The sequence below is a fragment of the Mirounga leonina genome, unplaced genomic scaffold (assembly GCF_011800145.1).
Source record: "Mirounga leonina isolate KUSES-001 unplaced genomic scaffold, KU_Mleo_1.0 Mir_92, whole genome shotgun sequence".
Lineage (NCBI taxonomy): Eukaryota > Metazoa > Chordata > Mammalia > Carnivora > Phocidae > Mirounga > Mirounga leonina.
The window spans coordinates 6,120,835-6,145,274 of record NW_023270852.1 but is presented as its reverse complement, the minus strand read 5'-3'; the positions used below and the strand labels follow the sequence as shown (position 1 = coordinate 6,145,274).

The 24,440-nt window shown below is 53.7% G+C and overlaps 1 protein-coding gene across 1 annotated transcript in view; it reads right to left on the bottom strand.

Annotated features, from left to right (window-relative positions):
• Nucleotides 1–12,938: 12,938 nt before the first annotated feature.
• Nucleotides 12,939–24,440, bottom strand: part of GALNT18 (polypeptide N-acetylgalactosaminyltransferase 18) — a 349,679-nt gene continuing 338,177 nt past the window's right edge. Inside the window, exon 11 of the mRNA XM_034995612.1 lies at nt 12,939–13,358. Within this exon, the coding sequence (XP_034851503.1) occupies nt 13,212–13,358 (147 nt within the window). The 3' untranslated portion in view covers nt 12,939–13,211. The remainder of the gene's footprint in view (nt 13,359–24,440) is intronic.

The window sequence follows — 24,440 nt, the reverse complement described above, 5'->3', positions numbered from 1 at the left end:
CTCTCCATGGGCTACTCCCCCAGAATGGAAGGCCATTCCTCTATCCTCCAGTTAATCCTTCACAAGATACGTAACATCTCAAATGGCACGTCTTTAGCATCTGTCTCTTATTTCCCCGACTAGGTTAATCTTCCTTTTATCTTCCATCAGAATTCTGTGTGTCTTCTTCTTAGTACCTGCTACAGTTGCAATTTTACATCATTTGTTTAATTACTTGATTAATATTTGTCTTTTCTACCAGACTGTAAGGTCTCTGAGGGCAGTGACTGTGTCTTTTTTAATTCCCTGTTGGATCCCCAGCATACAGCACCCAGCAGATGATTGATCTACATGTGTCAAATGGATGGATGAATGAACACATGGGTTGATGCCAGGCACTGTGCTAGGAGCTAGGGAGGCCAGAAAAACCAAGTAATGTTACCCTCAAAGTTCTCGTAGCCTAGAAGGAGGGACAGTATGGGTAGATAGATGACTTCAAGAGTTCTGTGGAGACCTTGGATGGGAATAAAATACATACAAATGGGAATAAAAACAGGCCCTGTCACACCAGTGTCCCAAGAACTAATGTGTACACACATACACACACAAAACACGGCAACACATGCATGCACACAAATATGTGTATATTCATAGACATACAGCCTCATTCCACAACATCTTCCCAAGCACCACTTATGGACGTGAATAGCACCCTTCTGCACATGGGCACGTGTGCACAAGCAAGCATACCACCCTACATCCACAAACACAGGTCATGTCTGCCCTTGTATGCATGCTCACACACACGGGGGCACACACACACACCCAGGCAAAGCAGATATTGGTCTTTTATTTATAAGGGTGGGAGTCCCAAGGTTTTAAGGATGGGTCAATATGTGGGTGGGGTCTCCGAGAGGGATTATCCTATAGCCAGAGCAGTGTCCCAAGCAGGAGGGTCCTGGCGAGGCCAATAGGGGGTCCAGGCCCAGGCCTAGCAGGGCGGCAGCCCCGGTGGGAATGGATTGTTCCCCAAGAGTCTGAGGTGGATGGTCCACATTACGCCGACTTGGTTCCATGTCTGGGAGTCCAGGCTGCATCTCAGGGTCATCCTGAAACTCAGATGCTGAGCCTGTGGTGGGCAGCATTGGCCTAAACCCTCACCCACTGGGAAGGCAGCAGGCAAACACATTCCCTCCATTCTCTCCTTTTCTCCCTCCCTTCCCTACTTCCTTTGATCTGATACTGGGGACACTGAGGGAGGAAGCAGGTCACTGCTGTCACAGAGCCCACAGGCAGGCACAGCTTGTGGCCAATCACAGTGCAGGGCAGAGGGGCACTAGCCTGGTTCTGGAGGCTCAGGACTGCTTTCAGAAGAGATAGATTTTAAGCCGAATCTGTATTTTACAAACACTCGAGTAATTCAAATTGGGGTAGAGGTAGGCATGGGAATGGATCACATGCTGAGAAATATTGATGTGGGGGGTTAGGGAGGGAGACAGGTGAGGGGTCTTCGGTGACAGTCAGGGTGGAGGGGGTGGTCGTCTTTAAATGCTAGACATTTCGGATGGCCACTCCATGCCATGTCTCTTCGCACAGACTAAGGAAGGGGATACCCTCCCAGGACGCAGACCTGACTCCTGGCGGCCAAGGCTCCGAGCTGAGCTTTGTCCTCAGGGGGAGAAGCTGCGAAGGCCTAGCTTTAATGTTGGTGGGTTTCCCCCTGACTGCAAGCAAGTTTCATAAAGCCTGCGTAAGTGGAACACACGGCCTGCTCCTATATCAGTGAGTCCCCTTTGCTCTAGCTGGGCAGAGACATCTGGTCCCCCTGACAGTCTTGGGCAGGGGAGGCGTGCAAAGTCATGGGAAGTCAGCCTGCCTATTCCACCTTGGCTTTGGAGGAGTGGGCTATGTCCTGGAGGTCAGGGGGGTGAGAGCCAAAGGAAGACCTGAGGGCAGATGTGAGACAGATTCCTTCACTCCCAAGAGATACAGATGAAGGGCAGTGACCACGTTTTAATTCTACCCCTTTCTCTCTCTTACTCTTCACATTGTGTCATTCACCAGGCTTGATCAGTTCTTTTCTCTCCTTCCCTTTCCCGCACCATTACTCTAAGTCAGACCTAATGCTTCTTTCTTGCTGACATTTCCTTCTCCTGCCTTTTCCTCAGAAAACTCCTATTCACCCAACAAAGCCCAGATTATGATTTCTACCTCTTCTCTGTGGCATTCTTTGACTGTCTCAGGCAGGCTACACACACACACACACACACACACAAACACACACACAGCATATCTACATGAGAAACAGTAACAACACTAGCCTTGCGGTCTGAAGACCTAGATAGGAATCCGAACTATTTCACTTTCTCTTACTAGTTCTGAGATGTTGGGCAAGTTACCGATCCTATCTGAACCTCTTCCTTTCCTTATCTGTAAAATGGGTACATAATATTACCTCCTGGACTATTGTAAGTCTTAATAAGACAGACGTCAAGATGGATATATAGACTATAAACGCACATCATAAACGTCCCGTTGTTGAATTGCTTTTACTTCTGAGCACATTATACCCTGATGTCTCCCACCCTACTTAACACTTCCCTTCAGCTGGTGAGTGCCCCACAGGAGACAACTGGCTCTCTGCCCTTTTGCTCTGTGCCTGCACCCAGGGACCTACAAAGGACAGTCAGCTGAATACATGACTCTGCAATCCCTCATCACCCCTGGAAAGGAGGTAAAGGCCTTTTTGTTTGGACAACTTGGTGAGGTTTGGACCCACTGTTCTTACTCAGTGTCCCCAGTTTGGCCAGTCTGTCCCAGGTTAAAGTAGAGAATTTTCTTCCCCTCCTATGCCCTTGTGCCTCTGGTGGTTTTCCTTGAACCCTCAATCAGGAAGCTACAGTCAGCCTCCCTGACTGCGGTTCTCATGTGTGAGCACATGGATCCAGAGCCCTGAGCATCCTGCCCGCTGCTCGCCCTTACCCCAGGCCTGCCTTTCCCTGCAGGCCCGCCTGCCTCTCTTGCTGTAAACATCGAAGGACAAATGCAATCCTATATTTCAAAGTCATCGGGCAGATCTGATTAATTTTGGAAATGAACAACACGAAGATTCATCACAAACTTTCAGGTATGAGCAGCAATAAACAAAACCAGAGCATGGAGCGCTATTTATTTATTAAAACAGTAAATTGAACGGAAATGGGCTATTCATTTTGCACGATGTCTTCCACAGAAATAATTGGCTCATTAATCACACTCTCGCTGTGGTCACGTTCAGAAGGTCAGGCTCACGGGGGAATTAAAACAGCGGCCGTGTGTACAGCCCCGGCGGCGTGTGAAGCCCAGTGAGGCTGGCTCCCGGGGGCCCGGGCATGTCCCGCGGAGCCGGTACCATGGGAAGGCAGCCAGGCAGCTGGAAGGCAGTGTGGCACCGTGGCTATGGCCACAGACAGGCAGCAGGGGGCCTGAGGTCAAATTCTGGCTACTGCCACTTCCTGGCTGTATGACCTTGGGCAAGCTAGTTCACCTCTGTGCCTTGACTTCATCTATAAAATGATGCTAGTAAGGAACCTAACTTGCAGGGTGCCAGGAGTTTGAGTGAGTTGGCCAAGCACCAGCACGGCTCCGGGGCAGGTTTGTGCCCTTAGGGGTGTGAGTTGTATTTGCTCGTTTGGTCCAGGCAGAGCCTCAGGCTGGGGCACCCTGGTGTCAATGGAAGCTTGGAGCATAAGGTTACTGCGGGGTTCCCAGGGCCCCCAGGGGAGGCAGACTAGTACAGCAGAGGCTAAGAGGTCAGGCTCTGCAGTCAGCCTCCTTGGGTTCAAATCCAACCTCTGTCTCTTACTGGTTATATGTCCTTATATATATATATATTTTTTTTTCTTTTTTTATTTGTTTGAGACAGAGAGAATGAGAGAGAGAGAGCACATGAGAGGGGGAAGGGTCAGAGGCAGAAGCAGGCTCCCTGCCGAGCAGGGAGCCCGATGCGGGACTCCATCCAGGGACTCCAGGATCATGACCTGAGCCGAAGGCAGACGCTTAACCAACTGAGCCACCCAGGCGCCCTGGTTATATGTCCTTATAAAATGATTTGGCTTTTCTGTGCCTCAGTGTCCTTCCTTCCTTCCTTCCTTCTTTCCGTCCTTCCTTCATTTCTTTTTTAAAGATTTTATTTATCTATTTGTCAGACGGAGAGAGAGCGAGCACAAGCAGGGGAAGCTGCAGGCAGAGGGAGAAGCAGGCTTCCCACTGAGCAAGGAGCCCAATGCGGGACTCGATCCCAGGACCCTGGGATCAGGACCTGAGCCAAAGGCAGATGCTTAACTGACCGAGGCACCCAGGCATCCCAAGTGCCTCCGATTTCTTAATTGTAAAATGGGGGTGATCCCAACAGCACTGCTTGATAAGATTATAATGAATGTTAAATGAGAAAATAAGTGGAAAGTACCTACCTCAGTGCCTGGCCATAGAAATAATGAAATACTTGTTATTATGATGATCATTTTTAGGAACTTCCCGGCCTGTGACTTTCCCGCAGACACCAGCCATGGTCCAGGCATGGTGGAGGTGAGCAGACATGCTGAACTTCAGGCCCCTTCCCTGGCAGGGTGGGGGAGGGGGCCAGAGCCCCAGAGGGGAAGGGCTGAGGAAAGTGCGCCTCCAGCAAAGGAACGCCACAGTGCAGCTGGAGGGTCCACGTGGTTTGGGCAGGGGACAGCAATGAGCAGGGGTTTGGGTTTGTGGGTCAGAGCACAGCACGGATGAGTAGGTGGCCTCTCGGCAGCAATACCCCAGCCAGTGGGCTGAGGCTCATGGAGAGACTGAGCCCCAGCTGGGAGTCAGCCTTCCAGAGCAGCGCAGTGGACGGGGTGGAGGGGCGGACGGAAGGGCCAAATATGGGGCACACACGCATGCTTCGCCTCTCACCTGCCCACCCTCTCTGGTACCCTGTTCTGTGGAAGAAGCCAGAGCCAGAATCTTTCCCAGCACGTCCCTCCAGGAGCCATGACCAGCCACGTGCCCTCGGAGGGATGGGATCTGTTTGCTAGTCCAATGGTACAAGGTCAAGGCCCAGCCTCGTTCTTCTAGGGCGTCAGGCCAACTCTAGCCCCCACATGCTGGTTGGGGGGCCCTGAGGCTGTTGAAGTGGGCCTGAGTTTTGACAACCCCGGAACTGGACAGGAGGAGGCAAGGTTGATGACAACCTTGAGGGGCTCAAGCTGTAAGTGGGAGACTTCTCCCCTTCTCTTCCACATCAGTGAAGGAGTGAAGAAGAGGGAGGTACGGGGTGTGGTCAGTGGTAGTGCAGGGAGCATTCGGAGACGGGGGGGCCGGACGTGAGCGGGGAGTAGAGAAGGGCAGTAGGCAGCCAGGGGCCTCTAGGCCCCGGGGAGGCTGAGCGTGGGTGTGCTGGTTATTCTCATTCTCGGCTCTTCTCTGGCCTGCTGTGCGAACTGCCTCCGCGCGGCTCCTCTGCCCTCTGCCTCCAGTTGGGTTCAGCCAGTGGGAGGCTCTGGTAGAACATCTGACAGCAGGAGGAAGGGGAAGTAGAGGTATTTTCCCCAAGCCTCCCCCTGCCCTCCAGAGGCTCCCTCCCTGCTGGGCTGTGGGCCCTCCAGTGGGGCTTCCTCCTTTCCTCCTTCCTCCTTCCTCCTTCCTCCTTCCTCCTTCCTCCTCGTGCTGGGCAGCCCACGTCCATGGCTGCGGCGGCGTTCGTGAGCTTTGGAAGCACCCTGCTCTTTGTCCCTTTAGCCATTAGAGTAGGAACAGCTTCCGCTTTGGCTGTCTTTGGGTGCTGCCCCCGGCCCTGCCTACAGCCCTGAAGGACTGGGGTCACTTTCCTTAAACGCTCTTCAGTTAACCCCGAGGGCACCATCGGTCTCCGCTAAGGTCCTGACTTGTACACTGAGTACAGAAGGGTCCTTTTTGTCCTACAGGGGAAGGGGGCAGCTTGTGCCAGGGGCATTTCCATCGTCAGGAGCTGAAGATGGACCAGGCCTGACGAAAAGTGTGAGTAGACCATCTTAGGGGAGCAGAAGGTACTGGGGGAAAAGAACTCGCGTGCTGCTTCTTGGTTTGGGGATCATTTCCCTGGAGCCCCCGTTAGCAGTTCAATCCCGCTTAGAAATCCTGGGGAGTCTCACCAAGGAGCCCAGGGGTGGGAGCTGGGGCCACACTGCGGAGCACGAAGGGAGCACAGCGCCCCCTAGGGGCTGCTATGAGGGTGGCAGCGGCCGGAGCCGGTCCCTCCAAGAGGAGGGGGAGGGGCAGAGAGGGGGCCCAGGATCTAGACCTCCTGGCTCCCGGCTCAGTCGCTTCTCTCACCAGAACAGCTCCTCCTGGGAAAAGGTTCTGTGTCCTGGGCTAGATTCTCGGTGTTTTCTAAAAAAAAAAAAAAATGCCGTGTCACAGGCAGGATCTGCTATATAATTTGCTGGGCCCGGTACAAAACAAAAATACAGGGCCCCTTGTTCAGAAATTGTTAAGAACGTCAAGACACCAGAGCATGACAGTAAGCTGGGCTGGGGGCTCTGAGTTCGAGGTCCCAGGCCCACACCGGTTAAGCCAGCTCTGGCCACAAGTTCTCCCCTGGGGAGACCGTGGGTGGGTCCCCCTCCTCTGGGAACAGCAAGAGGGAGCTTGAACAGAGATAGGCGTTATGTGGTGACAGTCTTTAAAGTCTGGCTCCCAGGTGTGGCTACACTGTGTCATTGGAAAACTTACCCATATTAGGGCTAATGCCTCCCTAGGCCCTTTCTAGCTAATCATGTTAGTCAAACACCAAGGAAGGACAAAGATCCTGTCCGTGGGTGGAGAGAGATGGGCTGAGGCCCGCGGCCCGGGTGGCAAGACCTGAGGGTCTTGTGGGGTCAGGAGCTGGTTGTGGGCCGAGGTGTTGGCCGCATTCCCCTTCCTCTTCTTTGGCGCTGAAGGCAGAAGGAGCATGGCTGAGGGAGGATACATTTTTGGGGGGCTCTGTCTGGGTTTGCTTTCCTGGGCTTTATTTAGATTGTTGGGATCATGAAGAAAGCAAATAAACATGGACTTTGAAGGCCAGAGATCTCTCCATCTTGCCTCAGAACTACCTTGTATCTCTCACCTGGCAGGAGAAGAATTCTTCTGTGAGGCAAAAGAACTTGGATTTTCTCTGCTTCACGAGGACCATGTTAAATGATAGTAAGTGACAACAGCCTGAGGGTTATAAAAAAGATCTTCGCGGAGTGGGCCGAAATGGCTTTTCTCTTTGGAGTGAGTGCGTGTGTGTGTGTGCGTGCACGCGCGTGTGTGTGCCTATGGATGCCTGTATCTACGTGACTACCTGTGTGCACACGCATGCGCATGTGAGTGGCTGTGCCAGCCCGGGCCTGGGTTTGCATGGAGGCTGTAGATGCGTGGCCCTCGGTTGCACGTGGACACAGCAGCTGTAGGGATTGTGTGTGTGTTCACACACGGGGGAGGGCCTGGGCGTGAATAGGTTCCGGCGTCTCAAGTCTTTAGATCCTGCTCAGGTCAGACTTTGCAGTAAAGAGCAGGGGCCCGCTCAGCCAAGGCCGGGACAGGAAGGCTGGGCAGGTGTACGGGCGGGGTCCGGGATGAGGAGGAAGTGTGCGGGCTGGCTGTGGTCTCCGTCTGTGTCACGGCCACGTGCTCCGGCTTCCTCACAGGGGGTCTGCTGCCCCTGCTCATCAGCCCCTTTCTCTGCCCAGCTCAGCTGTGGCTCCCCGCTTGTGACCTCGGCACGCACAAGGCTGTGGCATGGTTGCTCCTCTCAGGCCCTGATCGGCCCCATGGCATGTCTCTATGTATGGTTGTGGCTCCTGGCCTTCTTCACTGTTTGGCTCTTTCCACGTGTCGTCGTGCAAATTTTTTTTTTTTTTAAGATTTTATTTATTTATTTGAGACAGAGAGAATGAGAGAGAGAGCACATGAGAGGGGGAGGGTCAGAGGGAGAAGCAGGCTTCCAGCCGAGCAGGGAGCCCAATGCGGGACTCGATCCAGGGACTCCAGGATCATGACCTGATCTTTCTGTGTCAGTCATCGATTACTGGCCAGCCTATGGACACCTGCCCTGGGGTCAGCTTGAATGCCTATGGAGGGAGAGAGCATGGTCATGGTACAAACAGGGTCACAGCTGGGGCTAGGACAGTTTTCCTCAAAAGGGGTGTGGACACAGAGGGCAAGGATGAGCATCTCCTCCAGTCTGTGTGCACAAATTCCCTGTCACCTGCTCAGTGCTCACTCCTTTCCTGTGGAGACCAGGACACTGGGGCTGCCCCCAACAGGCAGGACCTGCCAGGCAAGGTGGGTAGGAATGTAGGCAGCCTCCTGGAGCCTGGGGTCTGCCCTTCACCACCCTTCTTCTGCTCCCCTGTTAGGTTCGAGTTGTGTTTCCTCCCAAAATCCATATGTTGAAGTCCCAGAAGTCCCCTCAGAATGGGACCTTATTTAGAGATAAGGTCTTTAGAGAAGTAATGAAATTAAGATGAGGTCGTTAGGATGGACCCTAATCCAATACGACCGGTGTTCCTTCAAGAGGAGAAATTTGGAAATAGAGACACACACAGAGGGAAGGCACAGGGAGAAAATGGCTATTTATAAGCTAGGGAGAGAGGCCTAGACACAACCTTCCCTCCCAGCCCTCAGAGGAACCGACTCTGCCGACACCTTGATCTTGGACTTCTGGACTCCAGAACTGAGAGACAACACATTTCTGGTTGTGTGGTGCTGTGGTATAAAGCTCTGGAAAACTGATACCCCCCTCCCCCTCCCCGAGAAAAACTTTTTGAAAGAAAGGAAAGAAGGCACAGGACACCAACATCCTGGGTGGGGGAAGAGGGGTGGGGAGTTGGGGCTACAGGTGTCCAGAGCATGTGACAGCCAGGAAGCCAGGCCCTCTCGCACCCATAGCCCACCCCTGGGTTTAGGGCCCCTGATCTGGATGCTTCTGACATCCAGCTTCTGGACTCACTGAAGGAGAGTCTGAGGCTGGTGCCTGAATTAGTCATTTGCCCTCTTTTGTGAGGCCAGGAGAAGGATGGATCCCGTTGCGTTTCAGAAAGACCAGTCTGACTATTACAGGATGGAGGGCTGATGAGACGGGGGGAGACAGGAGGTGGGGAGGCAGGGTCCGTGCGAGCAACGAAGCAACAAAATATGGGGGTGAGGGGTGGGGGTATGAGGGACGAAAGGGTCTCTGGCATGAGCACCTGCTGGAGGGTGGGGTGGTCACAGGAGTGGGTCTGGGGAGAGGAGCGGTGGGTCGGCATGTCACATCAGCACTCTCTGAGGTACACCCACCCAGATGCCCAGGGCCCGTCAGCAGTGGGATGCTGGGCCGGGAGCTCAGAGGAGAGGTAAGGGTAGAGGTGTGGATTTGGCTGTCACTGGTGTCTGGGTGGCCCAGTGTCATGGGCGTGGGACCATTATGCAGGGGTGGCCGTGAGCAGCTTCGCTGGCAGCAGACCTGGAGATTGGCATGTGGGAGGTGACTGGGGCATGCGCAGAGGGAGTGAGGGGATGAGATAGGGAGGGAAGAGCGCTGGTTTAGAGCCCATTAAAGTGGGCCACTGGGGCTCAGTCCCATGGGGGGCCCATTGAGACACTGGGGGAACAGGCCTCACATTTGTGCCCCTGAAGGGTGAGGAGGCCCATTCCTCACTGACGGGGGCTTGTTCCTGAGGCCCGAACGCACAGGCCCGAGCGTGTGCCTACGACCAGGGAAGGGCCTCAGGCAGAGATGCAGGAAGCTGCAGGGGCTGTAGGTCTGTGACTGTTGGGGGGGGGGGGACGACCTTCGTGGCCAGCCTGGATACGGCCAGGTCACTGACAGCTTCTGCCATTGTCTCTGCGAGCAATCGTTTCCGTCTTCCAGTGGTGAGCGAGGGGCTCATCTTCTCCCTTCACTACTCAGAGCGGATGGGCCCACACCCAAGGACAGGTGGGGGCTGGGGCCGAGCTGTGGACCGAGGCTGTGGGCTGCCTCCAGCAGGGCTGGCTGTCCAGGGGGGTCTTAGGCACGGGCTAAAAGAGCCCTTTCTGATATCAGGGAAGGTGGTCGAAACAGGAAACCAAGTTGTTGAATGTGCAAATCATTAAGAAGAACAATGATCTCACTCCAGGGTGTTCAGAGAGCCCCCAACAGCTGCTAATTAGCTTGCAACAGCGGCAGGACGAGGCTGAGGCTGGGGTGGTGGGAGGCGGGATGTGGCCGAGGGCCCCTGGCTTCCTTCCTCTATGCTCTCCCCTCCAGCCTCTTCCCCACACTCACCAGCCCCTCTGCTTTGGAGACTCGCGGCCTTGGCTGTCTCACCCTTATCCCGCTGGGATGTCGCTGAGCCTGGACTGGCCCTGTGGTTCCCACTCTCAGGAGGCCAGGGCCCCTGGGGAGCCTCTCAGAGCCAATTCTCCCGTGAGGGCCTGGGCATCTGGGCTCAGGGAGATGGCAAGTTGGTGTCTGAGGAAGGAGCTGCCCCCTGTCTCCCCATTTTAACTGCCCCCAGATTAACTCAAAGGGGAGAGTGCTATTTTGGGGTTTGCCTCTCAGAGTGCAGACATTGGGAGTGGATAAGGGCAGGATGCCTTTGATAGGAGGACAAGAATGTGTGGAGTTTGGAAAAGTGTAGGTTTAGGTAGCAATGAGTATGAGGACAAGCGCCTCCAGGCAGGTGATGCAGACAGGGGAGGTGGTGACAGGTTGGGTGGGCTACGAATGTGGACAGGCATGGCCAGGTGTGGGCGTAGACAGGTACACAGGAGCGGATCTCGGGGAGAGCACTGGGGTGTCAGGACGCCAGTGGGTAAGATACTAACACTTAAGACCTTATAGCACTTACTCTCTCCCTGTCACTGTTCCACGGCTTTACATCCGTTTACTCGTTGCATTTTCACAAAAACCCCATAAAAGAAATTCCTAGTTTTTAAAGGAGAGGACACAGAGACAGGGAGAGGTTATGTAGCCGCCCGAGACCGTCCAGCCAGTAACTGGGACTGTCTTACTCTGGAGGCCATGCTCTTGGCCCTTCTGCCCTACAGCAGGGGCGGGGCACAGGCAGCGGAGGGGTGTGTGTGTGTGTGGGGGCGGGACGCGGGGTGTTTGGGATTGTGGCAGGAAGTAGAAGCCACGGTGTGTAGCAGGAGGCCGGGGTGAGTGCAGGAAGGAGGGCACGTGGGACCTGATCCAGGCTGGTGCCGAGCAGGGCTCTCAGCTTTCAGCAGGGAATCAGAAATACCCGGACCCCTTGTTAAAATCCTGACTGTTTCTGGCTTAGGAGTTGCAGGTGGAGCTTGAGAGCCAGGGGACGAGACGAGGGGACCCCTGGTAGGTGGTGACTTCAGAAGCACGGCGGTGGTGGGTGGCCAAGGCCGGGGAGGCGTCTGTCTGAATGAGGTGGAGGAGTCAGTAAGGGGTAGTGATAGGGGAGCCCCCGCTTCGCGAGTATGGCAAAGGCAGTGCCTAAAACTCCCTCTTGAGGGTCCTGCTTCCTGGGTCCACCCCCCGGAGGGTAGGAACCCTCTGTTCTGTGGTGGGAGTTAAAGATAAGGCTGAAGGGGAGGCTATGGGGGCGGCCTGGGGAGGCCCCGTGGCCCCTCCAGGGTGAAGCCTGTGCTGGATGGGGTTCTCGGGGTGCCGGCTGGCCAAGACAGGAGGCCCCTCTCCCCTAGGGGTCCCACAGGCACAGGAGGTGTCTCTGTGTTCACTCAGTGTTCAGTTATAGATTACTGATCCCAAACAGGCAGGTGCTGGGGCTGCAGGCCCCTGGGAAAGAGGTCCCGGAAAGCTTGAGGGGCTGAGTGGGGCTGAAAGTTGTCCAGGAAGCATTTCCTCCCCTGAGTCTTACAGCCCGCCATTCACTGTCGCTCTGCTATGAGCTAGAGGGTTGGACGTGGTGCTGGGGGTGGTGCTGGGGGTGTCCTTCTAACTCAACACGGGAACCCCCAACCCGAGGAAGGCCTCTTGGGACTGGGAAGCTATTGGAGGGACAGGAGATTGGGTAACAGGCTCCAGGAAAGACGGTTCTACTCGGAGGGTCACTGGTCTCCTGAGGCTGGGCCCAGAGGGATGACTTGGGGCCATAACTGAATAAGCCATGTGTTATGGGTTTAACTGTGTCCCCCCAAAAGCTCAGAAGTCCTCACCGCTCAGTGCCTCAGAATGTGACCCGATTTGGAAACATAGTCTTTACAAAGGTGATCCAGTTAAATGAGGTCACAACGGTGGGCCCAGTTATCCTCCAGGATAACTGGTGTCCTTATAAAAACAGGAAATGTGGACCATGAGGCAGACACACACGAAGGGAAGAAGACATGAAGACACAGGAGGCACATGGCCACCTGCAGCTGAGGAACCTCTGAGGCCGCCAGAAGCCAGGAGAGAGACCTCAACCAGGTGCTCTCTCACGGCACTCGGAAGGACCCAACTCCGCCCTTGCCTTGACTCTGGACTCCCAGGCTCCAGAACCAGGACAGAATGAATTTCTGTTGTCGAAGCCACCCAGTCTGTGGCCCTTTGATAGGACAGCCCCCGGAAACAAATATACGGTGACTCCTGGAAGGAGCCACTGGCTGGGGGCGTCTGTGGGTGAGGGTCATCGCTGGGGGCCTGAGCAGGGGACCGCGCTGGGAGGTGAGAGAGGTGACGTCAGGGGAGGGCAGCGCAGCTTGAAGCCTGAAGCCCTGCAGCGGATGGTCCCGTGGCCAGCAAGCAACACCACCCTCTCCGGGGATGCTTTCTCCAGAGGATGCAGGTGCTGTGGCGGAGGCAGAAGGAACCTGGAAGGTCAGAGTGCCCTTCTTGGCACCCTGGGCCTAAGGGAGAAAGCTGGCGGTTTGCACAAGCTCCCACTGTTGGCGGGGACTTCTTTGAGCCTCCTTTCTTGAGGACGAGGAGCAGGGACACGAACTCCAAGTTCCGAGGAACCAGGCAGGAATCTGCACTGAGCCCCAAGTGACCGCAGAAACCCTTTTCTTAATCAATAGTGTTTTATTGTCAGTTATAAATATTTTCCATTTGTCCCCTATTTACAGTTGCAAAATAGTTTATGATATTACACCATCACCCATCATTCGGCACCTTTCTATAAACTCCATGAAAATCGCATAGGAAATAAAAAGCTCTTTTTTGGGGGGGCTCCCACTAAGCCGGTTCCCCCCGACTCCAAACAACCCCACACGGACAGCAGGCAGCAGGTGCTACACAGTAGCAAAGGGACGGGCGGGGGCGGCTCCCGGCGGGGTCAGGACGCCAGGCTCCTCAGGACGTTGGTGATGCTCCAGTGCTGGCCCGAGCACCTCTGTAACACCAGCTGGAAGCCAAACTCCGAGTCGCTGTTCTCCTGCAGCTCCAGGCAGCGCTTGGACTTGCGGTTCTGGATGGGGCCTCCCTAGGAGCCAGGGCGGAGAGGGCAGTCAGAGGGAAGAGAGGCAACGTGGGGAGATGTGGGGGACCTCGGGCCCAGAGGTTGGGGGGGCAGGATTATCAGTGCGTCTGGATGCCCGGGAACCAGAGAGGCTCCAGGAGGGGTGAGGGGCCAGCTTTCCCATGTAGCCCCAGGCTCCCCTCCTCTGGTACGTCCGTCTCCTCCCTAAGACTGAATGTGTGCGTCAGTTTGCTTCACAGGGTCCTAGATCTTTGTTGGGATGGAGACACCCTAGCCTGACTTCCGTCTGCTGGGCTGGGGTGTGGCAGGCTGGTTTGCTCCTATAGCTCCCAGCCTAGGGGCCAGGGCCTGTTCCCACAACCATGGGCTGGGGTCCTTATGGCTCTCACATCACACCTACCCGGGTCAGGCCACTAATCTTCTCTCACTTGGACATCTGCATCAGCCTCCTCGCTGATCCCCCTCTGACTTCCAGACGCAGGGAAGAGCGATCTCTCTAAAATGCACATTTGGCCTAGAGGACAGAGCTCACGTCCAAGTGCGGCCCCGAAGGCCTTCATGGCCTCATCTCCTCCCTCAGCTCCCACAACTTTCACGCGGCCGTACCAAACTCCTCGTGGTTGTCTAAATCTCCTTGCGTTACATCAGGGTTCCTGGTATTGAGCGAGCTGTGTCCTGTGGTGGGGGTCGAGGTCAGGCCAAGCCACAGTCATGTTTCAAGGCTCAGCTCCCGCTCCATCTCCTCCAGAAGCCTTCTCACCTCCCACCTCACCCCCACCTCCACCTCCTCTCCTCCAGTCCGCGCAGTCGGCGAGGTGCTCTTCACCCCGGGCTTGCTCCACCCGGCACCACGGACTGCCGGCGGAATGACTTGTTTCCTGGTCTTTCCCCCGCTCTACACTGACAGCTCTAGGTCTTAGCCATTTCTGTGCCCTCAACATCCAGCAAAAAGCCCGGTGCCTAACAGATGATCGGTAAATGTTGGCTGTCACGACCGGCAGAGGTGAGAGGGGATGGGTCATAGGACAGGGGTGTGGTGCCAGCTGTCTCACTCTGGAGTGGCCCCGAGCAGGCCTGGCAGCAGGGAGAGGGAGGCCCCTGCCTCTTATGACCACGGCCCACGCCCGCCCCAGTGAACAGCACGCTGGGAGAGACGGAGCCTGCACACTTCTACTGTAAGGGGGCATCCCCAGTCTGCTCCCACTGTCCCCGTGGTGCCAAATGACATGTGTCAAGAGAACAGTGAGACTCAGTTCTCACAGTGAGCTCAGAAGCTGACAGAAATTACTGTGGCCGGACACACATATCCCCGAGAGCCCACACTGCCACGCCCGGGTGTGTATCTAGCAGAAACGTGTGCACCAGAGACAAGCACCCGAGTGCTTCTGAAACATGGTTTGTAAAAGCTCCAGCCCGGACGCGAACCCAGACGTCCATCAGTAGTAGAATGGGTCAATAACCTGGGGTTAGTCACATGCTGGAATAATGCACAGCCTCGGAAATACACAGATAGAGCTCCGCTCAGTATGAATGAACCTAACAGATAAGCATGTTGGCACCAGAGGCCAGGCAGAGAATACACACAGAATTCCACTGACAGACACTCGCCAAACAGGCAACGTAGGACCAGTGTTAGAGCCAGGATGGGGGTGATCTCTGGGGAGGGGGGAGTGGGAAAATGAGGGAGAGGAGGCCAGAGAGGGGGTTCTGGGGTGCTGGTGGTGCGCTCCTTCCCGACCTGGCTGCCAGCAACATAGGTGTTTGCTTTGTTTTAAATCACTGAGCTGAACATTTATATTTGTGTGTGTTTTTTATGTATGTGTGTTATTTTTCAATTAAAAAAAATTTTAAAAGATGTAGCTCCCTCAGCAGGGACTTGACCAGTGGGTGAGGGAAGCAGGTGGTGAGAAGCTGGATGGCAAAGGGGAGCAGGAGTGTGTCTGTATGTATGTCAGGGAGGAGGAAGGGAAATCCCAATTTCCAGCGTGTGGGAGATGGCCCAGCAAATCTCTTTCAGAGTATTCAAGGGAAGAAAGCAGGTCTCTCCTGCTGTGTCCCAAGGCCAGCAGTCACTCACTGCGCCCAAGAGCAGACAGACAACAGAGCAAAGGGGAAACGCAAACAGCGAGCTCATCTGGGGACCACAGGCTCAGCCCGAGAGACACCCGCAGGCAGAGGCCTTGCAGGGGCGGAGGAACGAGAGGCCGTCCGACAGGGGCTCAGAAAGGACCCTGGAGTCCCCAAGTGAAAGAGGCTCTGAAGGCCGACCCTCCTGCTCTCATCGGCAACCTGAATGGCCTCTGCTTCAGCCCGGGGCCTCTGGCTCTGCTTGGCTTCCTCTAGGGATGACACACGCAACCCTCCTGAATCAGCGCTTTCTTTCCCAAGCTGCTCTGCCCAGGAGCGTTCTCCTCTCCCACTGAACTAAAATCCTTGTCTTGGGGGCATCCAGCAAGGTGTCCCAGACTGTCCCCTGAGGTTCCCACACTTGGGTCTGCTCCTGCTTCTCCACCCTTTCCCTCCCAATAAGGGAAGGCGAGGCCCATGTCCTCTGAGTTCTATGCTTTTCTAGGTTAAACTGACCCAGTTCCGTGTGGAACAATTTTGTATAATTTCTCCATCCTGGCTGCCCTCCTTTGGACCAACTCCAGTTATTCTGACTGCCAAGCAGAGGGCCACCAGCTCATTTCCACAGGACGATAGGCTCCTTCAACATAGCCAATGAATCGGCACTTTTGGCGGCCACACCATACTCCTGGGATGACGATGGGATGACACCCCCAAGTTGTCCCTTGGAAGCTGTGGGTCCCCATCTTGTCCCTCAAAAGTTGGACCTCTGGACCCAGGTACATCCCTTGTGACATTGCCAGCCCATCGCTCTGCCTGGCCCAGGTTTCTATGGTTTCCATTCCTCTGGCCTGAGCATGTCTGCTGCCCACTCCTGGGTTGGGTGACGTCACTGCTGCGTCCTTGGCACATGTGTGGCCGGCCCCCTGGCCCGCTGACATCCCCACCAGCCGGCAGTGTGCCTCAGCCCACGTTGCTAGGAGTGGAGCTGAGGCAGGGCGCGGGTGAGACCAGCCCGGCTCTAATTCACAAGGCCTGCCGGCCCTCCTGGCGGGGAGATGGGCAGGGCAGGTGCTGACCAGCAATGCTTCTTTCCTGCTCGTCAGCGGGTGGCCGTGGGTGAGCCGTTCCACCCCCTGGTTCCATGGTGTCTAGGACCAGATGATCATTTCTGTCCTGATTACCGGGGGACGAGCGGAAGGAGTCATGGGAAACCCTTTCATCAGCTCTAAAACAACAAGAGGATGTAAGGCTGCTCAAGGTATCAGATGGGGGCTCTGGAAAAGTGCACGACAGGCAGGATGGGGGCCAGACCCAGTGCCTACTCGCTCTGTTCAGGCCTGACTTCTCAGCGTTTCCTCAGGGGCCGGGCTGCTTCGGCCACCCCCAGATCACTGAACCTGGAGAAGCCTGTCCAAAACAGAGAAGGCCGCAGCCTCTCCTTTCCTGCCACGAGTCGGGCACATTCTACACCTTCCACAGGGCACCTTGCCAAGCCTGAGAGAGAGGGAGATCTCTGAGAAGGAAAGTGTTCCTTCAGAGACTCAACTGTGACATTTCCCAGGCCCTATCCTGGCCCTCAGGACCCTGGAGACAGGCAGTGTGGTGACCCTGGGGCAGAAACAGCCCATGTGGCCTCTGGGCAGGATGTGGAAGAAACAGAGCGAGGCCAAGAGCTGTGAAGGAGATGCGGCCTCAGTGAGGAGAGTGTCTGGGCCTGTCAGGGAGGGCGAAGTATGCGGTCAAGGCGAGCTCCCTCCCTAGAGGCTCCAAGAGGAGAATCTTCTAGAGCAGAAGAGGAAGGCCTGCTCGGAGGCCTCACTGAGCAGCCCTGGAATGTGTCTTGGGAACACGTCCAGGCTGTGGGAAGAGGAGGCAGGCCACTTTGGGTGCTGCCTCCCTCCTGTCTTCCTTCTCGGCCCTCAGCCTGCCTCACTCAATAACCTCCGGGCTCTCGCCCGCTCTCTGGGCCCATTCCCTTCACCAGAGTTGCAAGGGAGCCTTCCTTTCCTCCGTTCGATCCCTTCCTGGTGAGCTCAGCACCCTCGGGAGCAGCCTGGTGGCGTTACCTGCAGCTCTGACTGCGGGCTCTGCCTGGAGATGGAGCTGATAAGAGTCGGCCCTTATTTCCCAGGTACCGTGCGCCGGGTCAGATGCCCTACATGCCCAATCTCACGTATTCCTCAGGAGAACCCTGACAGCTGCAGATGGCACTTATCCCCACTTCACAGAATTGGAGACGGGGGCTCAGAAAGGTTGGGACACAGGCCGAGGGTCACACGGTCAAGTAGGTGGTGGCCAGGCCCACCACACCATTTCTCCCACCCCGTGCCCGTCTCAAAGTAGCGGTCTCGACCGCTCAGTGCCTGGGGTGGAGGAAGGTCATTTTTGATGGGCTTCAGGGGCTCTGGGGGGCTAGTTCCTTTGAGGGCTCTTTGCAGATACATGATTTATCCATCCATCTGAGATTTAATGAGAGCCAACTGTGTGCCAGGAACAGTTCCAGGTCATGGAGATACATGAGTGACTAAGCAGGAAAAGATCTTTGTCTTCACAGAGACGATATTCCAGAAAGGGGAGCAAAAAGTCAATTCTCTGGCGTGTTAGAAAGCAAAAAATGTAGGCAGTGCTCTGGGCTGAATGTGAGTCCTTAAAATTCCCATGTTGAAGCCCTAATCCCCAGTGTGATGATATTTGGAGGTGGGGCCTTTGGGAGGTCATTTGGTCATGAGGGTGGAGCCCTTGTGAATTAGATTAGTGCCCTTATAAGAAGAGACACATGAGAGATGATGTCTCCCTCTGGCGTGTGAGGACAGGGTGGAAAGGTGCACACGTGCAGACCAGGAAGAGGGGGTCTCAGCACACACTACCCACTGCCACCTTGATCTTGGACCCCCCAGGCTTCAGAACGATGAGGAATAAATGTTTGTCGTTTAAGCCTCTTGGTTTATGGCCTTTGTGTTCTAGCAGCCCGCATGGCCTCACACAACTGGGAAAGGGAGTTGGGGAGTGGTGGTGAGCAGGCGGCAGCCGTAACAGTGGTCAGGATGATCCTCACCGGGAAGGGGAGGGCTGAGTGAAGGCATGAAGGAGGAGAGGACAGACCCTGTGCCCCAGAGCAAGGCTCCCACAGCTGCAGAGGCCTGGTGAGGTCAGCAAATGGCACGGAGGCCGGGGTGTAGCTCGGGCATGGGGTGGGAGAAAGAGATGAGGCCCGAGAAGTCCTCCAGGAAGGGGCAGGTTGTGTGGGGACTCACAGCCACTGAATGGACTTTGGCTTTTAATCTGGTGCAAGGGCCAGCCACTGCAGGGTCGGACTGATGTGTTAGGTGGGCCACTCTGGCCGCCGTGTGGAGCGTGGAGGGTTGCAGGAAGGAAGGAAGCAGGGAGGCCCTGTGCAGGCTCTGGTCCTCACAGCTGGGGCCCCGTCAGCAGCCCCTGGGCCAGACCCCCCGCTCTGAGGGGCTGGCCCCGCCCTCCATGGAGGGCACAGGCTCTCAGTTTACCAGTCCAGTCATCTAAATTATTTGTGTAATACATACAACTACAGGATCTGGAAACACACAATACTTTTAATTAAAGAATTTAAATAAGGGCAATTAAACCTGGCAGGAGAGATGCTCCAGCACACAGAGAGCTTAATTGGAATGGAAACCAAATTAAATATGGAAACAGCATTAAAAAAATCAAAAGCTGAATGTATAGAATTAAGGAGGCTAATAATAATTCCTAGAGGTGGGTTCTCAGCCCCCAGCCTAGTTCTCCTTCTGGGCCTCTCTGGAGTAGTCACTAGGAAGGGCACGAGAGGCGTGTGGGTGGAAGCAAAGAATGTGGGACTCTGCTCCCAGCCTTGCCTCTGGATTTGTGTCTTGCCATGGAGCACTGACAATGTGCACAGTGGGGCCTGGGGAGCTGTGGTCCAGGAGCCCCTTAGGCTGAGGCACCGGGGAGCTGAGCCCAGATCCTGCAGACAGGCACCCCCTCTCTGCCTCAGTTTCCCCAACTATGTGCCTGGGGCAGCTAGAGGTTTCCTAACTTGCCCCGCTCCTCCTGGGGTGTAGGCTGGGTAAACAGATTAGACGGAGTCCCTGGAGGGCTTACTTACTACGGATCACTTCTGGCTCTGCCATGGGGCCCCGAGATGGGCCTTTTTAAGTTCCCAGGTGCTGCAGCTGCTGGCAATGCCAGTTCAGGGACCCCAAACCAGCTGTCACCCTCTGTCAGGGAAGGATTGGGCCTGGCTTGTCGTTTGCACTCCTGACCTGAGGAGCATCTGGGCTGAGCTCAGGCTGCTCTCAGGTTTACCACCAAGGTGTTCAGAGGAGGTTGTGTGGACAGACTCCAGTATTCCGCAGTCTTCTCTGCTTATTTCAGAGCTCCTGTTCCACTATCCTTTCCAATTAATTTTCCACAGGCAAGTGGCCCGGTGGGTCTTTGGCTTTAAGCACAGTGGGCTTGGGAGTTTTCAGGTTAAGTAGTTAATGATTAGTAATCAAAGACTTCAAAGCATGGGTGGGATGTTAGCACTAGTTAAAAAACTCTGAGATTAAGTCTTTTTGTAGAGGAAAGTGGTCTTTCTGTATTATGAATATTCAACACTATATTTATTCAATAAGTGCTTTGGCATCTATTTTTCTTAAAGGAGACTCACCAGTGCCTGAGTGAGAGTCTGCCTGGGATTTGCTGTGAAGGTCCACTGGACCGAAGATGGGGTAATGGCAATGTCAAGTACCAAAAAAAAGGTGAAGGGGGGTTATGGAGATAGCAGGGTGGCTGGAGGGAGCTCGCTGAGGAGGCAGGAATCCAGGCAGTTCACACACACCAGTGACTGGCTTGGCAGGGAAACTCCAGCCCCAAATGCCCATTGCAGCCCTCCACTGGTTTTCTAGAGGCAAGACAAAGGCACCATGGGATGGTGGTTTAAAGCATGGCTCCCAGAGGCAGAATTCCTAGATTTGTCCTTGGACAAATGACTTAATCTCTCTGTGCCTCAGTTTCCTCATATGTAAAAGGAGAATAATTAAAGTACCCACTAGCATGGTTGTGGGGAGTTATGTAATATTTATAAAGCAGTTACGATACTATCTGGTCCCTAGAAAGCACCATATACATGTTGGATAATGAATTTAAAAATCTTACTCAGGTCTGAATAGTGGGGACCTGAGCCCTACCACCTGCTCTTGGCTCCTGATCTCTGTGGGATGAGCAGGAGGAAGGGGGGTGTGCTGGCTGCCATAAACTGAGAATCATGAACTTCCAGGGCCCACACAAGGCTTTGTCAGTCCATCAGAACTGGACAATTCCACATTCGCTCCTTCATATGACATGGAAATGAAAAGGTGTTTTATTCTGGAGCCATAACGAAATACCCGATTATAGTCTTTTCTTTTCAGTACAAAAGGTTCTTGAAGTCGGACTTCTTGACAGCAACTAGGGATCGGAGCGGGAGAAAGTCAAGGACTCCTCCTCCTTGCGTGTGGAGAAAGTCTTTGGCAGAATTAGCCGTGCTCCCTGGGAAACGTGCTCTGCAAATAGGTTCTTTTTTGAGTGGGTTACTCATCTTGCATCAGATTATCAAATTAGACCCCACAAATCAGAGCCAGTTATCCTGGACAGGCAGGGTTGGCTCTGCTCTCGGCTCTCTTCCGGGCAGTCTCCTCATACTCTTGAAAATTTCTTCTCTCCTAGCATCAATGGACATCTCTGTTGTTATCCTTGATGTTCCTCATTTGGAAAATGCATAAATGCTTCTCAGAGAGTGAGGTGAGCACAGGGGCTCAGATGTGGGAACAGCCGACCATGGGAATGCTGATCTATGTGCACTTGGCCTCCCAGAGGGGTCTTGCTGGCATTTCCCCCAAAGAACCCAACAGCCAGGGGGTGTGATGGTGCACCCTCCTCCCCTCCCCCCCCCCGCCCCGCCAGTCTGGGAGCAGCATGCAATACAGTCTGAATATGCTGGCATTTCATCAAAGCCTCCTGTTTTAAAAAATATTCACACCAATTTGTCCTCCACTCCACACAGTATGCATACGTTTCTACCTCCCTCCTTCAAATCTGAAGTTATAGGAAGCAGTACATATTTATTCTATCATTTTGAGTGCCCCACTTAACACATGTCTGTGTTTTGCAGTTGGGACGCACCTCCAGCTAACAGTGTTCTTTGTAGGAACTAGGGATTTCCCCCACTACGCAGGGCCCTTTGACTATTAGGTTGCAATGTGCTTTTTCAGTGTGCACACATGTCTGCGAGGAGAGTCCTCATTGGTAAAATTTTGTCCATCTTGGGGTTTTTCCCACAGACCTGCCTCAAGACCTGGTACGCAGGAGGCCTTTGGTTAATATTTGTGAATTTTTTTAAAATTTTATTTTATGTTATGTTAGTCATCATACATTACATCATTAGTTTTTGATGTAGTGTTCCATGATTCATTGTTTGTGCATAACACCCAGTGCTCCATGCAGAACGTGCCTTCCTTAATACCCATCACCAGGCTAACCTATCCTCCCACCCCCCCCTCCCCTCTAGAACCCTCAGTTTGTTTCTCCGAGTCCATTGTCTCTCATGGTTCGTCTCCCCCTCTGATTCCCCCTCCTTCATTTTTCCCTTCCTACTATCTTCTTTTTTTTTATTTTAACATATAATGTATTATTTGTTTCAGAGGTACAGGTCTGTGATTCATCAGTCTTACACAATTCACAGCGTTCTTTGTGAATTTTTTTTGAAAGAAATCCTTCATTCAATTAACAGCACTTTGTGGGGCGCTCCTCTGTCTCAGCTCTCTGTTAGGTGCTGGAGACCCTGGACTTGTAAGACAGCCCTGCCCTCTGGTGTCGTGGTTGATGGAAGAGAGGGACATGGAAATAATGGAAAACCAATTGCAGAGAGTAGGATAAAGATGGTCCTCATACGAGGAGTTCGGCTCATTTTTGAACTTGCGGGGCCTTTTACTGAGGTGGGCCCAGAGCAGCTTCTAGGTGGGAAAGTGCTCCTCAGGGCTTACTGTCTAGTTTCAGCTTAGCATTACAGAATTCCGGGGTTGGCAAGCCCTTAAAGCCATCCAGTCTAAATCCAGTTAGAGCTGTAGAGCCTTAGATGGCCCGCTGTGTGATCCCTGGAGCCCACCCCAAGCTGCCAACTTCATATCTGGACAAGTCTGGCTACGAGAAAGCTGCTCTATCAATTGTCCTGGATTCGCTAGTCCCCCCATCAGAACCAACAGGACAAGACTGCTTTCCTGTGCGTAGGGCAGCCCTTTAGCTGTTAGAAGGCAGAGCTAAGGTGCTCCTGGTCTTCCTGGTCCAACAGTCTGCATTCCTTCAACCATGCATTCAAATAGGTAGAATTGAAGGAGGTTGGACCTTAGAAGATACACATCATAACAGCCTTCCTATGGCAAGAATCCCGTTGGGAACATCTTGAAGAGAGGGCTCCAGCATCTGCATCACTATTCAAAGGAACAGTAGTGGGGGAAGGGCGGCACCTCATTACCATGGAGAAGCAGTCCCTTGTGTTGCTTGGCAGGTGTCCTGCCACAAAGTTCTCTGCAGTGACCTGCTATCTGCTTACTCCCTCCCCTTCCATTGGGGAGGGGACACTTCATCACCAAATCCCAGAATCCTCCAAATCTCAGTATGTAGGATACTCTCAGAAGACTGAAAGTCCTATAATTTATAGTTGTCAGTTTAGGACATTCTTTATACCAGGAGGAATCACAAGCTAGAGAAATCGCAGAAGGCAATACGACGACTTCTGGTGTTCATGAAATTTCATCATGTGTTGATGTGGGAAATGTTGGACATCTAGACACAGTGTGTGGCTTGAGAGGGACAATGCTGGCTGCCCACCAACTGTTCTTCAAACCCAGAGCCTAGGGTGGTTCTGGATTAATAATCCCCCCTCACAACTCCTTGCATTTCATGCATCACTACTTCCAACAAACTGCAGCAATGTCTCAAAATCCCCCCCAACAGCTGTCTTGATCCATGCCCCCCGAGCAACCAAGTCTGCCCCATCTCTCATGGGAATGCTGGGACAGCCCCACCCAACTTGCTTCCCTGTCTCTTTTGTCTCAGTCCACCCTACACTCCACTACCAGAGGGATTCAGACTCCATTATGGCCATTCCCTGCTTAAAACTTCTCCTGCTTCCTCCCTTTGCTTTTAAGGTGAAGTCCAATTTGTTGGCATGGGTTTCAATGATCACCATTATCTGCACCCAAACTGACACTTATGTCTGATCTCTCTCGTGCTCCTTTGGAAATTCTAAGTTCCCCCGAACCAACACTGGGCTTCTGTTCCTCAAACATGGTCTGTATTTAATTGCCTTTGCCCAGGCTGAGCCTCTGCATGGGATGTTCTCCCTCTTTACACCTGGGAACTGTCCTACAACTTTCAAGATCTGAATCAAACAAGCCTTGAATGTGAAACCATTCCTGAGCCCCTCATGCTGGGGTCCCGGCACACCATACTTCCCTCATTTCTGGTCTCATCATCCACTTTGTTTCATGTTTATATGCTCCTCCAGGGCAGAGGCCATGTCTGTTTCATGTCTGCATCCCTCCTGCCCAACCCCCGTGCTCGATAAATGTTTGATGAATGACTGAAGGAAAGAATGTTCATCATCAGAAAATGGCTCATCAGAGCCCTGTACATCAGCATTGCCAAGAGATGTTTTCATCAAATGTGGTTGCTCAGTGTCAGTATCTAACACTGTCCTGATTCATCCCGAGCATCAGAAATTCAGAAGAGCTTGCAGGGGATAGAAGAAAGGCATTTTATTTGTTAAACAGAAAATCAGGGTATGAGATGGAACACTAAGATATGCAAATGCCTATCTTCTTTGTGGGAGAACCTGGGAGAATTGCACTAGATTATTCTGAAATTAATTCAGCCTGAGTGTCTGTGGAGTTTAAATGCAGCCCCCAGGAGAGTAAATAATGCAGAATGTGAAACCGGAAAAGAGATTTGAGATGCACCAGTAAAAGCTTCCTTCAGCCCAACTTCTGCACCAGATCA